Here is a 19926-nt window from a genome sequence, read left to right on the forward strand (position 1 = left end):
CCCCCCCCGCCGGCACCGCCACTGCCGGCCGCCGGCATCTGGAGTCTCTCATCCCTCCCTGGAGCCATCCCAGGGAGGGATGAGGGACTCCATGGATCCCCACTGCTTGTAGGGTCTGTGGCAGCGGGGATCCATTAAAAAATCACCGTCGGGGGGTCGGGGGGGTCCCGGGAACGAGCGGCAGCTGGCCGCAATTCAGGCTTGTGAGCAGCTGATGACAGCTATTAATTTAAAGGGGACAGTCTGCTGAACAGTTCTACTATAAGCTGATGGTCGCTAAAGCGACCATCAGCTTATAGTAGAACTGTAAATGCCAGGTCCGTACGACATACTGAGCTGGCCAGCTGGAAGCACTTTTGTAGCTCCGTACGACGTACGTCCTTGGCAGCGAAAGGGTTAAAAATGTTTCGCCTATACGTACACTTTAAATTACAACTAAACGCTCCAGTTTCACAATACAATACAATTCCAAACAATATCCCAAATCCAGTTACTGTGTGATGTACACGCCTCATAAGGTAAACAAAATATCTCCTTTTACCTTTCCTGACTGAGTCAAACGGTCATTTATTTGTATCTCACACACTCCCCCTCCCAGACACTGCAGATCACAGTGGGAGGGATTTAACAACAGAAGCAGTGCTGTCAATCCAGAGGGCAGTGGGTAGGACAAGGTGTGGATAGATACTGATTGACAAGATACAGACTTGTCAAATCAGCCGTGAACCCCTGTAACATTTGTCATCTGTATACTGAGCACAGAGTCATGTCCTCAGCACCTCTGCTATTCAGAGAATGTCTTGTATGTTTTTTATACAATACAAGGCATTCCTAAATTGGACAAGGCAGGGATGGAGGGGCGGATGATGTCATGATCTCTGCCTCGTCCAATCAGAGAACACCTTGTATAAAGTGAGCATTTCCTACCTTCCGCTATTTAGACCTTATAGTGCCTGCCCCATCTAAGATTATTTTTACATTTGTATGGAGGTTCCAACTCCTGAACTCACCCCTTGGCAGCACTTGTAGTTTAAGGGCCCATTCACACCAGCCACTGCGCTAAATCGCACATCAGCTGGTGTGCATTGCCTGACAGTGGTCTGATGTGCCAATCCTGGCACATTGCACTGTGTACACTTTTTTTTCTAGAACTTTATTGAAATGTCACAAGTGACATTTCATTCAGTACTACGGGCACAGCGGGGTGCAACGCAGTTGTAACCCGCCGCATTCCACTGTGATGAAAACAGTTCCGCATGCTGTACTTTTTTTTTCAGCGCACACCACCGTGTTTCACCACAATGCGATGGTGTGAATGGTGTCCATCCACAACAAGGCAAGTTGTGGATGGACATAAAGTAATCAAGAAAATAAAGTTAATCTGTTAAAAATGTAGTTCCTCCCACTCTATCCCTCCAGTGTAAGCAGGCACCCTCAGGTGCCTTGAAATGTATTTAAACCCCAAAACAAAAATATAATTTATTGAATCTTACCAGTCCTTAGATGTGGTGGCTGCATTTTTATTTTTTTATAGGCTTTTCTTATCTGGTGATTCTGTCAGGAACACACTTCCTGTCCTAGGGGGATCATGTTCACTCAGTGTACTATTACTTTAACATTCTGTGGACTGAACTGAAATCTCTAATATTTTTTCAAACATCAGCTTGCTAGGCTATTTTCTTTGAACTGCAAAGCAGCACAATCCATGTAATGGAGAGAAGGAGAGGGGAAGGTGTTTGGAAATCAGAAGAGAAGCCTAGGGTGACAATGCTGCTCTTCCAGAGATACAGAGCAGTAAGTGAGCAATGTCACCCTAGGACAAAAGGTGTGTTACTGGCATAGTCACAGGGTGAAAATGAAGGGAAAAAAAGCCTGAAAGAGGAAAACCAACACAGGCACCACATCTAAGGAATGATGAGCTGCAAGGCATATCAATCTTGTTCTTGGGTTTAGATACAGGTTAACTTACCTTCTAAACTGTTGACTTCCATCCTACAGGATTGTAATGACTGTTCTGAAATCTCCACCAGTCAGGCCCAGCAAGTGATCCATTTCTTCTCCAGTTAGAGAATCTAATACCCCCGTCTCTTAGTGCATATTACCTTAGCCATAAATGGTAAACTCAATGCAGTAAAGAATGTGTTTTGTCACAGTTGATGATTTTATAGCTGTGTGTTTACAATAGCACGTTTTATACCATGAGCCCTAATCAAGTGCAGTTTATGGATTATAGCAGCCTAATTGTCATCCATATAATATGTTGTACCAGAGCAGGCTCGTTCAATCGTAAGCCATGCTACTCCCTGTAGAAACAGTGTTCTGTGCTACACGAATGTTCTTTCTTCTGTGTATCAAAATTGTCTGCAGTAACTCTCTCAGGTGTACCAGAGTTTGCATGTTAATTGCAAGATGTGTGGCTTTCTGGAATTTTGTTTAGATTAGTTTAGTGGCTATTACCTGAACTTAAAGGAGAACTATGGGAGAACCATAGTTCTCCTAAGGGTCACGGGAGAACACAAACTAGCGTTCTCCCGTGACCCAAAGCTCAGAATACCGCGAGCTACAGCGGGGGAATCCCTGCAGGGATTGAGCGAGCGACGGTATGTGTTCGCTCACTTCCCGATCTACTGAGCCGACCTGTGACAGTTTCATTGTCACAGGTCGGCTCAGATTATGAGGCTGAGTGAAAATCACTCCCCTCATAATTCTCCTTTAAAGTACAACTAAAGGCTCCCGTGTGATGGCCCCAAATCATGTTACTATGTGATGGCTAATAATGAAAAAAAACTAACTTTCTTTATCTTGCCTGACTGAACAAAATCCTCCATTTGTGTGTCGCACCTCCCCCCCTCTGAGACATTGCAGTGCACAGTGGAAGGGTTTAAGTGACAGAAGCAGTGCTGCCAGACCAGAAAGCAGGACTAGTTGTTGCCAGGGGCTGATTGACAAGCTACAGGCTTGTGAATTAGCTGAGACAATGCCGATAGCCGCACCTCCTGCAACACCTTCTCTCTGAATTCAGGAGCAGTGCAGCATTGTTGCCACACCATCACAGGAAGCTGCATTAGGTGGACTTAACTGGTAGGATGAACATGTATTTGTGGGTCTTTGCAGGGGGACTAAAAGAAAAAACTAACTGCAGATGCACTTATAATTAGGTGATGTAACACTTTTTTTTTTTTTTATGTGAAGCCTTAGTTCTTTTTAGCTAGACTTGATTCTTGGTTTTAATCTACTGGGAAGGCACAGTCAGTTTATATGGCCAGCAGAAGTGTCAGTGAAAAACTGGGCTCAGCTTAAGCAAAGTACAAACTTGACATACACATGATAGGTTTCATGCTGACCACTAGAGGGGCAGTAATATGCTACATTTAGTTCCCTTTAGACTGAGCTTTGTGTGACATAGGTAGTTAGGTAAACCTTAAAGAGACCCTGCCAGGTTAATAAAACAGATGAAAGATCCCTGCAGTAGAAGAGCTTTCACACTCACCTCTCCAGTGGCCTATGTCTCCTTCCCCTCCATTTCAGCAACACTTGAGGCCTGTGTCCTCTGCTGTACATTGTGGCTCCATTCTTCAACCCCTATATCGCTATAAGCCTCAGCAATGATGTAGGAGTCAGAGGTTGAAACCACATTGTGGTGGGGACACCGCAGGCCACAACCCCTGGAAGTGATGAATGCTAAATAGTCTTAATGAAGCTGCAACGCTGGGATAGATGGTCTAGAGACACGGGGCGCTGGAGTCGTGAATAAAAAAGTTCTTCTATTTCAGGAATCGTTCATCTGCATTTTATTTACCCTGACAGGGTTGCTTTAAAGTGAAAATCCAGCCTATTTTTTTCTATCTGCAGTAACATGGGAAACGTTAGGATCTCTGTAAAGTTTTTATTGGCATTTGTACCCAGTGATATTCATCCTCTCTTTGTCCCAGGGACTATCCTGGTGGGAAAGTAAAGGGAAGTCAACATTTTATAGTTGTCACCCGAATTGGTAAACCGGGATTATCTGCCAATGGGGACCCCCATTCCAATGACAACTGGCATTGGTGTGGTCTCCACTTGTGCAAGATTTCTACTAACTTTCTGTTGTGTATTCAGTACAGGACGTTAAGGGACATCTCCCTAATGATTGTTATTTTCATCAATAAGAGCTGAAAAAATGGACCATTCATATGCAAACCTTCTTTGGCAGCAGAACGATATTTTGTAATGTATTGTATTTGTATTGCAAATGTAAAGGAAATATTTTGAGGTAAAATGTGGTAATTAACAACAGCATGCCTCTACATTCTCTATATACCAACATATATAACAGTATGTTAATAATTGTGTAATTGTGAATAATTGTGTAAAAAATGTGAAGTGGGTGGATTACTACAGTAAAACACTTCATTTATATGTTTGTTATATTGTTTTTTTTCAGACTTTTCGAAGAATAGGCTAACAGAAGTGCCGGTTGAAGTCTGCCATTTTGTGTCACTAGAAGCACTCAACCTATATCAAAATTGTATCAAAGTTATTCCTGAAACATTAGCACATTTACGGATGTTAACCTACCTAAACATAAGGTATACTTTTTTTATTTTATTCATAAGAATACACCTTGCCAAATTGCTTCATATAAACCTTGTTGATGTGAAATCACTGTTTTGCATTGGTTGAAATGATATTGCAAATTTTACCTGAAACTCTTTTTTTTTAGTTCGGTCTCACATTTGTACTTGCTTACTTTTCCATGTGCCCTCTAGTGTATTTCTTATATAGCTGTATATAAAACATGGAATATCTGTAAAAAATAAGTCAAGGCAACTGGACTTGCTGTATTTTTCTTGAAACTGGTTTCACTGGTCGTCCAACCAGCTTTCTCAATTCAGAATGACTTGCACAAAAATTATCTGGGGAAAAAAATATGGTGAATGTTGCTCCAATCCACATAATCTGTTAGTCACAACCAGGTGTTGATTGCGTTTGCATAATTGGAGTCTAGGAGGTGTTAATAACCTGCCCAGAGTGAGGTGTTAAAACAGCATTGTATGTGGCAGACACTAGATGTCTCTCCCCTCCACCTCTATTCAAGCTTGGCTTTTCCATTTTTACATAGATGGCCTCTTTCACACCTCTTTTAAACCAGTCCTCCTCCCTGTCTAGGATGCGTACTTGACTGTCTTCAAAGGAGTGACCTTTTTCCTTTAGGTGTAGGTACACTGCCAAATCCTGACCACAGGGTTTGGCTCTTCTATGCTCTGCCATACGCTGGTGTAGCTGCTGTTTTGTTTCACCGACATACAATTCTGAGCACTCCTCACTGCACTGGACTGCATACACAATGTTGTTCATCTTGTGTTTTGGCGTTGGGTCCTTTGGGTGAACCAGTTGGTGCCTCAGTGTATTGCTGGGTTTAAAGCAGACAGGGATGTGATGTTTTTTAAAAACCCTTCTGAGTTTCTCAGACACCCCAGCTACATATGGGATGACCAAATTCTTCCATTTGTCATGCTTTTCACCCTCACCGGTACTCTTGGCATTCTTTCCTCTTCTTTCTGTTTTGACAAAAGCCCAGTCTGGATACCCGCAAGTTTTTAGGGCCCCCCTGAGGTGTTTGAATTCCTTCATCTTGGCCTCTGTTCTGGTGGGAATTTCCTGTGCCCGGGGGTGTAGAGTCCTGATGACTCCCAGTTTGTGGTCTAGAGGGTGGTGGGAGTCAAATAGCAGGTACTGGTCCGTGTGTGTTGGTTTTCGGTAGACCTCTATTTCCAGCCTCCTTCCCCCTTCTACTGTTACTAAATAGTCCAAGAAAGCCTGTTTTTGTACAAGTCATTCTGAATTGAGGAAGCTGGTTGGATGACCAGTGAAACGTCTTCAGGAAAAATACAGCAAGTCCAGTTGCCTTGATTTATTTTTTACAGATATACCATGACCTGGATGAATGAGAACCTTCACAGACATAGAACATGGAAACGGTGTTGCAGAAAATGTCAGTTTTTGGCTGTTATGTTGACCTTCTTGCTTTGATAGTTACTTAACCGAAACCAGTATGCAGTTAGGCCTTCAACTTTTCTCTGGCTTTTCTGATTTCTAAACTTGTGCTTGCTAGTAACCCAAAAAGTATTGAAGCCAATACGCCATTATAACAGCATATTTGTATTAGCATTTTCCAAAAAAGGTCAACAGTGGCAGCAAAAAAAATTCTCAGGGTGCGCGCAATTTTAAAGCTTGACATGTTTGGTGTCTATTTACCCGACGTGACCCCGACTTTTATATTTTACCAAAAAACTGGTTAATAATAAATGTTTCCTAACATAATGTAAAAAAAACTTTTTTTTTTCAAAATTTTCTGTAATTTTTCCTAATTATAATAAAAAAATAAAAACCCCAGTGGTGATTAAATACCACCGAAATAACGCCCTATCTGTCCCCAAAAAATGGTATAAAATTCATTTCAGTACAGCGTTGCATGACGGAATAAACGTCAGTCAAAGTATCGCAGCGCTGAACACTGAAAAATGGCCTGGCCAGGAAGGGGGTCTAAACACCTGGTCTTGAAGTGGTTAATAAGCTTAGTTATCCTCATAAAGATTCTACTGTTTTCTGTCTGGCATGACCCAAATCGTTGATTTTCTTTGAGAAAGAGGACAGAAAAGCACAATAATCTCTGCAATACATGCACATTTATCCATGCTTTATCCCTTAAAGTCCTTGCAAGTACAACAAATAGCTGTTGAAATGCACTCAGCTCTTAACTCTTTCTTTGCTATGATGTATGTCATACATCGGTGGCAGCATGGACTTTAAACACACTCCCAGCTGCTTCTTTTTCAGCTCACTGTCGACTTTCTGCTGGAAGGAAAGCCAGCCTGTAAAAGTAGATGATGCATGCTTACCTTCCAGCATATTAAAATTGCCGACTCCTTCGTCATTACATACATGGTAGAGCCGGTAGCTGGCAGGACCTATTCACTGTTCCCAAAGCACTATTCTCAATCTGGAGCGTCTTGATGTGTTCCTGCAAGCCCCCAAATTCCGAATGTAATCTGCCTGTTCCGTCATTGGTTTCTTTCACGTGGGAGACTTTCTGTTGTCTGGGCACCAAGAATGCATATTTGCACATCCCCATTTTTGCTGCCCATCAACGCTACCTGCCTTTTGCTATGGGCACGCAACATTACCTATTTGTTGCCCTTCCTTTTGGCCTGTCCAGTGCACCTCAGGTCTTCATCAAGATTCTGGCCTCTTGGTTGGCTCTTCTTCGATCTCACCGGATCCCCACAGTGGAATACCTGGAGAACAGTCAGTGGAAACCTTGTCACCCAACCATTCAGCCAAGACAAACCCTGCAGAGCTTTGGATGGGGTTTGAACCTCCAGAAGTTGGCTCTAAAACCCTTCCATCACTTAGAGTACCTGGGCCTGTTCTTCAACACAGCCCTGTCTAGGGTCTTTCTTTCCCCCGGGAAAAGATCCTATTTTTCCCCTTTCATGCTCTGACACCTTGTGGTCCAGGAGTTGCACATTCATTTGCATTTGCATGAAGGTACTGGGCTTGATTGTAACCTCCTTTTAGACGGTTCCCTATGCTAAATGCTGCTCTAGACCATCGCAGCTAAGCATCCTGCCTGTGTGGGACAAACAGGCTCAGTCCCTAGATCTCGCTATTCTTTTGTCCATCAAGACAAACCTTGCCCTATCATGGGGGATTTCCAAACTGGCATTGGAATCTGGGAAATCCCCCCTCTCTATGCTCTGGAAGGTGCTCACCACAAATATCAGTCTGTCAGAGTCCTGGGGAACATCTTGCTTCAAGAGACCTAGTCGATACAGGAATCTAGTCTCCCTCTCAACATCCTGGAGCCCTGGATGGGCTCACATTATTTCCCTTGTATGCACTCTGCTGACCCTATGGAACATTAACTTATTAGATGGACGTTCAGGCCTCTGCAGATGCTAGCTTTGGCTGCAGGGTTTTTGGAGCTGATAAAATTGGTATCTGTGATATAACTTTGATGTAATAATAACTTCGCCTCCTAAAAGAGCAGTCTACACATTGCTTTTCCCGTAAGGTGGATGGATAACACAACACAGCCAATAAAAGCGGTTTACTAAGCAGTGACACCGATTAATGGAGGAATGCCTGAGGATTGTTATCCCATGAGGCCCCTTCCTGATATTTATTTCTCACACCTGTTTAGTAATGCAGCGCACTTGCTGGAGGCAGGGGAATCATTGTAGAACTTTCATCCTGTGTAGACAGTGGTAACCTTTTATGGACAAGTCTTTCTTAATCCTGCAAACAAGGATGCAATTTGCTGAGACCTGACTGATGGGAGTGTTCCAATGATAGACAAAGGCCCAGCCCAGGCATGTGTGGAAGGACAGAATGATTGTTTTGATGATAACAAGAAGATTCCCTAAGGCTGGGTTCACACCTGGGCGTTCTGTAGCGCGTTTGAACGCTCTGCAAAACGCTCAAACACCGAAATCCCATTATTTCCTATGGGTATGGTTCTCACCTGGTCGTATTACAGGCCGTATGAACGCGCTACAAAACGCTCTACGCCCAAAGAGGTACAGGAGCTTCTTTGGGGAGTTTTTGTCGCGCGTTTCCATTGGGATACAGCCAAGTAGCCCTCGGAAACGCGCGACAAACGCGCATATTCAATACGCCTAGGTGTGAACCCAGCCTAACATTCTACTGTGGCAAAATCTACATGGTTTGGGTCACGTTGAAGGTTAACCTGCAGCTTTCTGGAAGTTTCAAGATTTCCTAAGTACCTGGCTGCACCTCCCTTTCCAGGCTGAGCTAATTCCTACTCAAACTTTCTGGAACATTGTAGAGTGTTCCTACTAGGAAACAAGGGAGGTCACTCAGGCAGCTATTTCACTCACAGACCCTCCCTCTGTGCACACCTCTAGGATGGAAGCCTTAAAGCATAAAAGCCCAGATGGTCAGTGGTGGTTGTTGTGTTTTGCTAAAACTTGACAATGGGATTCTGAGGACAAGCGGGAAGGTGGCAAGCTGTGGCGCCCCTTTCAAGATTACCCTCTCTCTATGGACTGTCTAGTACTGCTTGTGGTCTTTGTGGATTACTAGCCTGGTGGACTGGCTATTGCACAGAGTGGACAGCTAACTGATTCTCTCTTACTGGCTTTATTATTGGATTCTCTCCTGCTTGTCTGTTAAGTTTCTCATTCATCCAGGTCATGGTATATCTGTAAAAAATAAATCAAAGCAACTGCACTTGCTGTATTTTTCTTGAAGACGTTTCACTGGTCATCCGACCTGCTTTTTCAAATTAGTATTTCCTTTTTGTAAACAAACATAACCCATATGTTAAGATTCAGTTGTTCATAATTAAAATCAAAGGTACCCTAAACAAAGCACATTCTACAAGGGTTCTTCGGGAATCCCTCTGAATTGTGATCGTCTTGTGGGATTTCCTGATAATCAGGGCACACGGCACCAGTATCGGCAAGTACTGGAAAAAAACATATCGGTACTTATACTCGATACTGAAATATCGCTGCATCCCTAGTTATAACTTAATTTAGCACAGTTACAGTCCTTCAGTGGTTAGGAATTTGGTGCAGTGTATCTATTGGAATTCTTGCATAACAGAGTTCTGTTCCTCAGCTTTTTTCTTAGGCATTCGTTTTCCTCCCACACAGCCCTTTTTTGCGATGTACAGAGATCTGGCTGTGAGCGGCCTCTTTACACAGCTCTGATTTGGACGTTGTTCAGCTGTACTTTTGACAACACAAAGAATCACTAGGAAATGTACAGCTCTTTTAAAATGCCTCTGTGAATCACTTAAGCAAAATTAAAGCTTGGCTCTACTGAACTTTATTTTTTTCTGTTTTTCAGTCGAAATCAGCTCTCATCGTTGCCAGCCTGCATATGTGGTCTTCCTCTTAAAGTCTTAATTGCAAGTAATAATAAGATTGGTTTTCTGCCAGAGGAAATAGGTCAACTGCAGCAGTTAATGGAGCTGGTATGTCACTGAATGTAATATTTTCTATTTCTCACTTTCATATTTAGGGGTGTTGTAACCCCAGGCTAATGTGTGGGATGTAAGGTAAGCCAAATCTATCAGTCCCTCTGGGAAAACGTGAACTTTAACTCATGAATTGAAAATTGGTACTTTCTTTTGAAAGAAAACAGAAGTCTGGCAGGAAATTAGACAAGAGACCTTTTGGAAAATCACTTAGAGAAAGAAATTTATATAGAATGAAAAGACTGAGGTGACCCTGAAGGATCACTATAACGATCAAGGGCCTAAAGGGGAATTAGAAAAATTTAAAAAGCAGCACCTTGCAAGCATGGAGGAGGCTACCAACTGTGCCAGGTGCACCAGAACAGTCCTGCTGATAACATGGTGCACAAGTCATAGCGACACATTTTGTTGTAGTAAAATTCAGCATACTGTTTATAGACAGTTGGGGTTTATAAAATAAAGCTTGGTAATCTAGTAGTTAGCGTACACACACATAAAAATTCAGTGAAAATTAAATACATAATGGGGCTAAGGTGTTGAGCTGCAAGCTAAACAGCTGCATTCTACAGAACTCAAAACTGCTGTTGCTGTGAACTATAGATGAGTAGCAGAAAAGATCATATTACATACTGCTGTTAAATTATTTAGAGAAGGGACCCATCCCACTTACAGCAAAGATGGACTAGTCAAGATAAGGCAGTTTACACAGGATGCCAATAAGCATACAGGAAGTGCTGGGCTTTCTTGTTAGAAAGCAAAGATTCCTCTGCAGAGGGAGTACAATGGTTGCACACCATAAAAAATTATTTAAAATATCAGTTAACTTAAAAACAGTAGAATGAAATGACCAAAACCCATTTTACTTTCCATTTATGTCTGTCTTATATTATGGTAGACCTCCAGCAGCACCGATGTGGTTCCTGTAGCCTTTGTCAATTTTTACAGGACTGGGTATGATCAACCCTCTTGCTTCTACCGTACAGGCTCAGCAATAGATAGGTTTGAGTCCTTCCCTCCTTTCACATCAGAGTCCCTTCCCCCTTTACCACAGAGTCCCTCCCTCCTTTCACATCAGTTTCCCCACCCCCACCCCCTCTCCCCCGATCCTTCACATCCGAGGCCCATCCTTGGCGTCCGAGTCCCCCTCTTCCTTCCGTTTACATCAGAGTATCCCCTTCACCCATCCTACCTTAAATACAGAGGGGCTACAGCAGAGCCGGTCTGGGCGAAGGCACTTTCCTCTGTTCTCTTCTGAATGCTGCTGCGGCTCTGAATGCCACCTGCCCTAAGTTATCGTCATGTGCTTCCATTGTTTTGATGGTTGTCCCTCAACAAATGGTTGAACATGCATAGCTAGGTCAGCAACTTAACTTTTCTCCACTGCAGTTAGGCAACGCTGCTTGGTTATCAGCACTCCTCAGCATGGTGATTGGTCTTATGAGGTCATACCTCTGCTTATATCCCATGTAAGTATGTTCAGGAAGTGAGACTGAAAACAGTGTGTAATGCACTAATTGACTTAGACTTTGACCCTCCTTCTCTTAGTGTGAGTCCTACTATACAGGTGATTACCAGAAGCTGATATCAAGATAGATCTGTCTTTAGCTTTAAAAAATAATTAAAGTTTTGGCTGAAGTTGAGCTATATGATTTTCAATGCATTTAAAACTGGATTAATTGGTGTTATGTGTATATCTAGTTCACCTTTAAAAATAATAGCCCTTTAATAAATAAGGCTGAATTACCTTTGTACACTGGGAAAGCATTCTAGTTTGCTATAGTGACAAGATAAAGAACTGCAAAAAGTGGGGGGAGAACAGACTCTTTTTATTCTGGGGACAAAGTAATATAATTTCCCCAGGCTCTGTAATAATGTAGAATAATATGAGGTCATTTTTTAATTTAGCTTGAGAGTGCCAGAGGCATAATTAGCACATATATTCAGTCATACTATAGGCAGCATATGGTCAGACCCCCATACAGCAGATGTGTCCTCTAATAGCCTCAACATGCATCTGTGATATTATAACCTTACAAATGTACTTCTGATTGTATATTAAATTACTTAGCTGGTCATTACTAGTCGAACAGTTGAGCATATTATATTACGCAGTGACGGTTTTCCAGCTCTGATAAAGCAAAGAAGGTACATTTGGAAGAAGTTTGGTTCAGAACTTAGCTGTGTTATATCATTCTAAATACTAAATCCAGAGACAGACAGGCATTTAGCATTTTCAGGAGGGGTCATTCAAGTGTGAAGTTTAAACATTGTTCATGTTTTAGACATTTGTCACTTTGAAACATTCAGCTTTCCATTATATTTATTACTTAAAGGTCAAAACTGGGCTATTGCTAAATATTTTTTCTCTACTATAAACCTGACTTTACCCATAATTGACAAAAGTGTTATGAATTTCATCAAGCTCTATTTTTCCATAAAAAATCCATATCTCCATATAAAATGATATAATAAAAATAGACTAGAAAACACATTATAAAGTACCATTGTGTCCTTTTTAATGCAGTAGATTTTTTTTTCTTCTTGACCTTGCTGTACTTATTGCTTATTACAACGGCGAAAGAATGCACAAACACTGTAGTCTAAAACTAATGTATGGCATTGTCGTGTGATTTATAGGACATCAGCTGCAATGAAATAACATCTTTGCCACAGCAAATAGGCCTTTTGAAGTCTCTGAGAGAATTAAATGTAAGAAGAAATTATTTGAAAGTTCTACCTCAAGGTCAGTGTTCAAAAAAGAGATTTATTCTATTATATGTGCTTATATAGTACAAATTAATTAGTATAATTGAAACTGAGCAACAATACAAATCTGAATACTCATATAACTTATTGTTTACTTATTTATTTTATATTTATGTGTGTAATTTATATAAATATTTAAATGTTCATTTGTATTCTATGGAACAATGTTTACTTTTGTTTAGTGTTGCCATTGCCATGCTTCGTGCTGCTTTGGTTCTTTTGCTTTTATTCTTAGGTACAAGTCAAAGTGATGCCTCTTAAATGCTTTCCAAACTCTCAAATGTAAGCCTTTTTTTATTGAAAACACAATGCTTGACTTCTGAGTCTGATTCCATGTACACTAATCCTAAGATTTACAACAATGTGCAATTCAGTAGGAATTGATTCTCTGACAGCTTGAATTCTTCTATGCAGGGCATGGAAATGCTTATACTGTATATAAAATGTTGTAATTATTTTAGTAAATGCTGGAGTTCAGATTTAATTGAATTTGCCATTTTCAAGTCTATGGTGAAATTGCATGATGATATCACTTTAGCCATGGTTAGCCATTAGATCCCAGGTCTAAAGAATTTTAGATAATGGATCTAAATTACCATTGTTTACTACCTAGAGTATTCTAGCAATAGTCTAAATCTGATGTATAATATCTGAGATATGCTAGCTTGATGTCTATTTACAAGTCGCTAACCAAGTATTCCTTTGTATTCACAGAAATCGTAGATCTTCCCTTGGTAAAATTAGATATTTCCTGCAATAAAGTGCTGATTTTGCCACTTTGTTTTAGAAAAATGGTGCAATTACAAGTATTAGTATTGGAGAATAACCCACTACAATCCCCTCCTGCACAGGTCAGTTCTTATCTTTCTTATGATATCCTTTAGGTTTTGATACACTAATGTATGTTGTCCAAATTAGCTCCATGGCTGTGTTTGAGACACCAGTAATATACAAGCTAAAGTAACAATTTAGTTTCCCAAGTATAGATTCACATATAATTCAGTTCACGTTTTTGTTAATTTGGCCTCTAACCCTTATAAAAGTGTATCTATTAAAAATGTTTTTTAAATACTATAACTTACATCTCTCCAGAGATGCTCCAAGCCCTGGTGCTAATGCATTTACTGTGTGACAATGTGTCTATCTTTAAATGGCCCAGTTACTGAGAATTGCATTATAAATTGTGGGTGTGTGCCTCTGTTCCCACTTACAGAATGTCCATGGTATATGGGGGCCGACCCGACACCAGACAACTTATTCTGACTCCTCTCCTTTTAAAGTGTTACCTAATTTTTTTCTACTTTCTAGATTCACTTTTAAATCTAACTCCAGCCCAAACTTTTATTTTTTTTCTAAGTTTGGATAGAGGTAGAAGATCTGCTTTATTGCTGTGTCGATTCTTGTTGGGAAGATTTCTCTTAGCTGTCCCAGTCAGCACTCTCTACCCTGTGGAAATGCAGACAGCAGTAAAAACAGAGGTTCTAACCTTCTCCACTCTGTTATAAAAGGGATTTATTTTGCTGTATATGACCCCGTCACAAGGACAGGAGTAAAATACTCCCTGGTTGGCACCAATACTGCAATAAAAATGTGGGATTCTAACCTTTCCCTACTCTAATCAAACCAAACAAAAACAAAATTGTTACACTGGCTGATTTGTCTGTATGTTTCTTTTTTTTCTGCATTGGTAGGGATAGAGCATTGCCTTGTGTCACCTATTCCTACTAGAGGGCCATCCTACCTTCATATTTCGGAGGCCCTTTGGTCAGGGAATAAATGAAGCACATGTTGTATAGTATTCCAATGATTAAGCCCTGTGGGTGAAACATGTATGGAGAGAGTTTGTTTTGTTCTGAGGAGCTTTGGAAGGTGTATGCTGTTCCATGGATTGAAATAAAATTTGGATTTATTTGGAGGAAGCATTGAGTGGGGCTCTTTTTGGGCAAAAGTTCATACATTTTGTATAGTGTTTTCACTGCGGCCCAAGTATAGCATTGATGAATGTAACTGGATGTGCAGCGCTCAAGGTCACCAGTGAGTGAATTAAAACAGTGTTGGCGTGATAATGAGTGTTAGTAATCAATAATAATTGATTATCTGATTATATGGGTTTAAGCACAGATGTGGAAAATGTCACCAGCACACCGTAGTAATAAATGAATAATCCATTTAATGGCAAATTGCAATTCAATGCAAGCGCTTTCGGGGCCTCCCTTCATGAGCCTGATGAAGGGGACCCACTGAGGCCCCGAAAACCCTTGCATTGAATGGCAATTTGCCATTAAATGGTTTATTGATTTATTACTACGGTGTGCTGGTGACATTATTTTCTTCTTCTGTGGTATACACGGTGCCGTCCGTGGTCACTACAAGCACCCACCCATACGGGTTCTCTCCAGTAAGGAGTGCAGCAAGACCTCTGTTTCTTAAGGACAGATGTGGACACCTTTTAGAATGGATGACCCCTCCTTGATTTTTGGATACATTTTGAACAAGGATGAATCCCTATCCAAAGCTTGCCCGGTGTGCAGTTAGGCTGCTGGGTTGCCCTGTGACAAGTTTGCTCATTTAGTGCAGCAGGTAGTTTTTGTGACAGAAAAAACAATCTGACTGTCCCCAGCTCACCTTTTATAAAAATGAACCAGTCCTGCATCAGCAATAAGTACCAAACCCTACAGCTAATGCTGTAGCTAATTGTAGGTAATGATGCTAAATAATACGTGTTTGGTTTCAATCTGGCCCAAAAACATTCTACCCCTGCTGGTATGACACCATAACCATTCCATTCCACTACTGTAGGCCTGCCACCATTACCATCTTGTGCTCCCTCTACAGCTCTAGTCCGGTGTTTTTGCACTGTCAAGATGTCACACCTAATGTTTCCGCAGCTGTTCCACAGCTGACAAGTTTGAACATTTTTTTTCTGCAGGGTCAGTCCTGTGTTTCACAGGATTGACCCTGCAAGGTGCCGCACCTAATGTTTCCTCGGCAGCAAATTTGGGCAATTTTTTTCTGCAGAGTCAGGGACGGTTCACACCATAAAGAGTGCGGCCTCTGGAACGCAACCCGGCCGACTCACTTTGTTTTGGGGTGCCTACGTTCCGGTCCAGTGCAATCTGCAAAAATAGTCCAGCAGCATTTTTGCAGATCGCACTGGACCAGAACACAGGCACTAATGTGCCACACGTTTGGGTGCCAGCAATCGCACTGCGGGCGGGGGGCGTGGCCCCCTCCCGTCCCAAAACAAAGTGAGCACGCCAGGTTACATTCTAGTGCATTCCAGAGTCCGAACACTCTGGAACGCATTCTGTATGGTGTGAACGGGCCCTCAGTCCTGCATTGTGCCTCAGTGTTTGTGGTGGATTTCAGTGCCACACCTAATGCTTCTGCAGTTGTTCTTTGGGTGTAAAATGATTCTTTACTGCTGGCTAAATCATACTCGTTATTATTTTTTGGGCCTATACTAGTAGTCCCCTAATTGAGAATATTTGTTCCTTCAGTCTTTCTGAAATAGTGTAATTTAACAGTGATTTTATTATTAAAACCTGCCCGGTCTTCCCTTGTGGCATAGTAGTTACAGGCTTACACACTGTGCATCAAGTATGCACATATTTTATGGCTTTTGTCTGTTTTTCATGGTAAAACCTGCCTGGTCTCTCCTTTTTTCATTGCGGCCTGCTCCAAATGCTTACATGGTGTACAGAATGTCTTTGCAATATTTCTGGCTCTTGTCTTTGGAAAAATACACTGTCATTTTTGTATTCACAATAAAAGATGTATCATCTCTCCCCTTTACACTGCAGACAAGTAAAACTGTTTATATAATGGGTAGTGATTCTGTACAATATTTTTGGCTGCAGTCTCTGAAATAATACACTCTAATTTTTCATTCTTGAGAAAAAATTACTCCTCCTGTTCTGTAACCCCATACTGTATAAGGCATTTCCCTATTGTATAATTTATAATAATACTAACAACATAATTTGTGTTTTTCCCATGTTGACCTCAAACTTGATCAAAATTTATAAAAAAAAAAAAAATATTGCATGGCTATGTGTCCCCCATGGCAGTGCCCAGCTCCTTATGCCCTCTATTTGACAACCCCTTGCATGTTAACCTCCCCCCCCCCCATAGACTTCAAAGGGAAATGGATTAAAGTTTGCAATTGGCAGATTTTATTTTTATGATGATTATTATTACATAGTATTTATATAGCACCAAAGGTTTGCGCAGCGCTTTACAATATAAGGAAGACATTACAATACAATTCAAGACAAGATGGTAAGGAGGGTCCTGCCCCTGAGGGCTTACAATCTAAAAGAGGAGGGGGAAATGATACATGAGGAGGTAGCTGTGTGGGGATGAATTATTTAAGAATGTGATGGTTCAGTGGTTAGGTTGAGGTGGGATAGGCTTCCCTGAAGAGATGAGTCTTTAGGTAACGCCTAAAGGCAGTCAAGGTGGGAGATAGACGGATAGGTTGGGGTAAAGAGTTCCAGAGGATGGGGAGACTCTAGAGAAGTCCTGGAGGCGAGTATGAAGTCCTGGAGGCGAGTCACATAGCACTTTTAACATAATTTGGCACAGCTAGTGCAACACCACATAGAAATTGTCATATAACATTGTTAAAATAGAAGGAAGGTTTAAAAAAATAAAAACTGGCAGGCTTTCTATGGCAGAAGAGACTTACATAGTCATAGACTTTCTCCTGTCATAAAATCTTCTTTCTACCACTCAGCAGTTTTTTTTATATACCCTGAGCCGTGTATGCGCAACTCAGCACACATACCTAGTATGCCAAGATGAAGTAACTCCCATGCGCATGTGCAGGAGTTGCATCATCAGGACCCAGCCAATCAAGTTGGTGAAAACTTAAAACCTAAAAGAAGGCTGGAAGCGCCAGTGAGGGAGAAGTGCAGCGATGGAGGGGATCCTTTTGGCAGATAAATCTGCTATATTGTGATAAAATGCTGTGCATACTAGCACATTATGGTTGAAAGCAGCTGGGGGGCTGTTTTTTATTTTTTTTAAAAGCTTTACTGCTGCTTTAATTTGGAGCATGGAAACTGCGACAGTATTTGCTCCAAATAACTTGCGGGTTTGCTATTGGTAATTCTCCCTTTGTTGTGATCTTTAAGGATCTTTGAGAATAACTTACTAAACCTTACAAGCAGCTAGAGAAGTGTGGGATGGCTTGTTTTAAAGAATATGTGAATAGTTTTAGGTCTATAGTATGGGCACATGTGCACTTTAAAAGCAATAATCGGCTTCTTTTTATGACAAGTCAACATTCCATTTGAATGTCTTTCCCTTTCCTTTCTAATAAATTACACATTTATATGTTATAGGTTTGTATTAAAGGCAAAATACATATATTCAAATATCTAAGTATACAAGCTTGTCAAATTGAAAAGACAGGTGAATTTTATCTTCATTCCATTGAAAGACCAATTCTGCAGCAACATGTTGAGGAAAGGTGAGCCTGCATGCGTGGGTACAGTTGTATAGTAATGGTTTATTTATGAATACTTACAATTAAACAAAATATTTGTATTATACAAGACTGCATTTGAGAAATGTTCAGCATGTTTGGTGTTTGTTGTTTAGTTAGGACGTATGACTTTTCTATGTGCACTCCTTAGTAAAATGTGTATAGAACTCCATTAAACATGTTGGTAAAGTCTGTCCACAAGGTTCAGTCCTGTAGTCAGTTTTCCACATCCACTACACATCTTAATGCAAGTTAAGAATGTAAATCTGACCCATGCCCTTTCATATACATGTGTGGGCATTACAGTAAGTCTTTGTTTTAGTTATCAAAGTAAAGCAACTCTTCTCTCCAGGTCTGGTGGTGGTAATCCAGTTCTATGGCGTGTTCAGCAAAGTTCATATACCTAGTGCAGCACAATACTAGTGGAAAATATTAGTGTAACATTAGCGACTGCACAACTTGGCATACCCTATCATTAGTCTAGCACCAGTAGCTAGAACAGTAGTAGACAGGACTAAAGTAGAGCACCATATACTGTAATGCTAGTGGTCCTGCCACCCTATGTCGATTCATTACACACAAATACGGACCTACTGTTGTTGTGTTTCAAGACCGTTTTCACTTAATGACCAAAATGTGATCTTTAGCACTCAGTAACTAGCCAAAACCAACTGTAGGGTGAAAAAACACTTTGATTTAGAGCAACTTTATTGAGCAACTGTGCAACCTTTTATACGCACAGTGATCATATAAGATTATAATCCCATCACATACACCCTGCCCTCCCCAGACATTCTGACTGCACAACCCCGCAGGGGTCCAGCTGCTAAAGCGCTCCAGGCAACTATAGCAGGAGTCTGGCCAGACACAGGAGAATGTCATTGTCCTGAGCTCCTTGGGAGCACAAAGGGAGCTAACGGGGGTTGGGTAACGAATCCCCCCCCCAGCATCCTAATTGGCCTGTAACCCGGCTCCATGCTTCCTCGAGAGAGCATGGAACCAGCTTCCTGGCCAATTAGGAAGCCAGAGCGCCGTGTCATGACTCGCTGCCCAGCTTCCTGATTGGTTAGGAAGCGGGGTGGTGAGTCAATGCCACCCACAAGAAAAAGCATGTTGTTCACTGTAGCCATTTATATGTCATTCCTTATGGATGTGGTTAGTTGCTGTGGACATCAGATACACATTTTTGTTTGGCAGTTTTCATAAATCATCTCAAGTGTGGAGATTTAATAGACATGAAGATATGACTTAGTTCTCTGGAAATTCCATGTTAATTCTCAAACTGTGATCTTGTGTTGCATGTTCTACTGTATTAGTAACACAATCCTTTTATGGATACACTTTTAGTATCGAAGACATCTTCCCAATAAAGAAAGACTCAGACTCTGGTGTGGGCAGTGACATTGGTGAGAAGCGTTTATCTGCCTTAGAGGTACCTATCATCAATTGCTTCCTTTTTTTTTTTTTCTGCTGTTAATTGCAATATTTTAAAATGTATATGGTGTCCGAAAATGTTCTTCAATCAAATTTTCTTTAATATACTGTAGGTAATTCGACCATGTGGGGTATTATAAACATGTCAGAAGCTGAAAGTAGCAGTAAACTGAAGTACATTTAAAGGGCAACCCCCTGCTAAACCAAAAAAATGAAGTGTGCATTCCCTTTCCCCAAGCATATGCAG

General features: G+C 41.2%; 1 protein-coding gene across 1 annotated transcript in view; it reads left to right on the plus strand.

The window, feature by feature from the left end:
* LRCH1 (leucine rich repeats and calponin homology domain containing 1) overlaps positions 1 to 19926 on the plus strand; it is a 163285-nt gene that overhangs the window by 78236 nt on the left and 65123 nt on the right. The window contains exons 2-7 of the mRNA XM_018569435.1: positions 4424 to 4568; positions 9859 to 9985; positions 12626 to 12731; positions 13469 to 13605; positions 18103 to 18230; positions 19593 to 19677. Of these exons, the coding sequence (XP_018424937.1) occupies positions 4424 to 4568; positions 9859 to 9985; positions 12626 to 12731; positions 13469 to 13605; positions 18103 to 18230; positions 19593 to 19677 (728 nt within the window). The remainder of the gene's footprint in view (positions 1 to 4423; positions 4569 to 9858; positions 9986 to 12625; positions 12732 to 13468; positions 13606 to 18102; positions 18231 to 19592; positions 19678 to 19926) is intronic.

This window comes from Nanorana parkeri, unplaced genomic scaffold (assembly GCF_000935625.1).
Source record: "Nanorana parkeri isolate BGI_ZX_2015 unplaced genomic scaffold, ASM93562v1 scaffold1335, whole genome shotgun sequence".
Lineage (NCBI taxonomy): Eukaryota > Metazoa > Chordata > Amphibia > Anura > Dicroglossidae > Nanorana > Nanorana parkeri.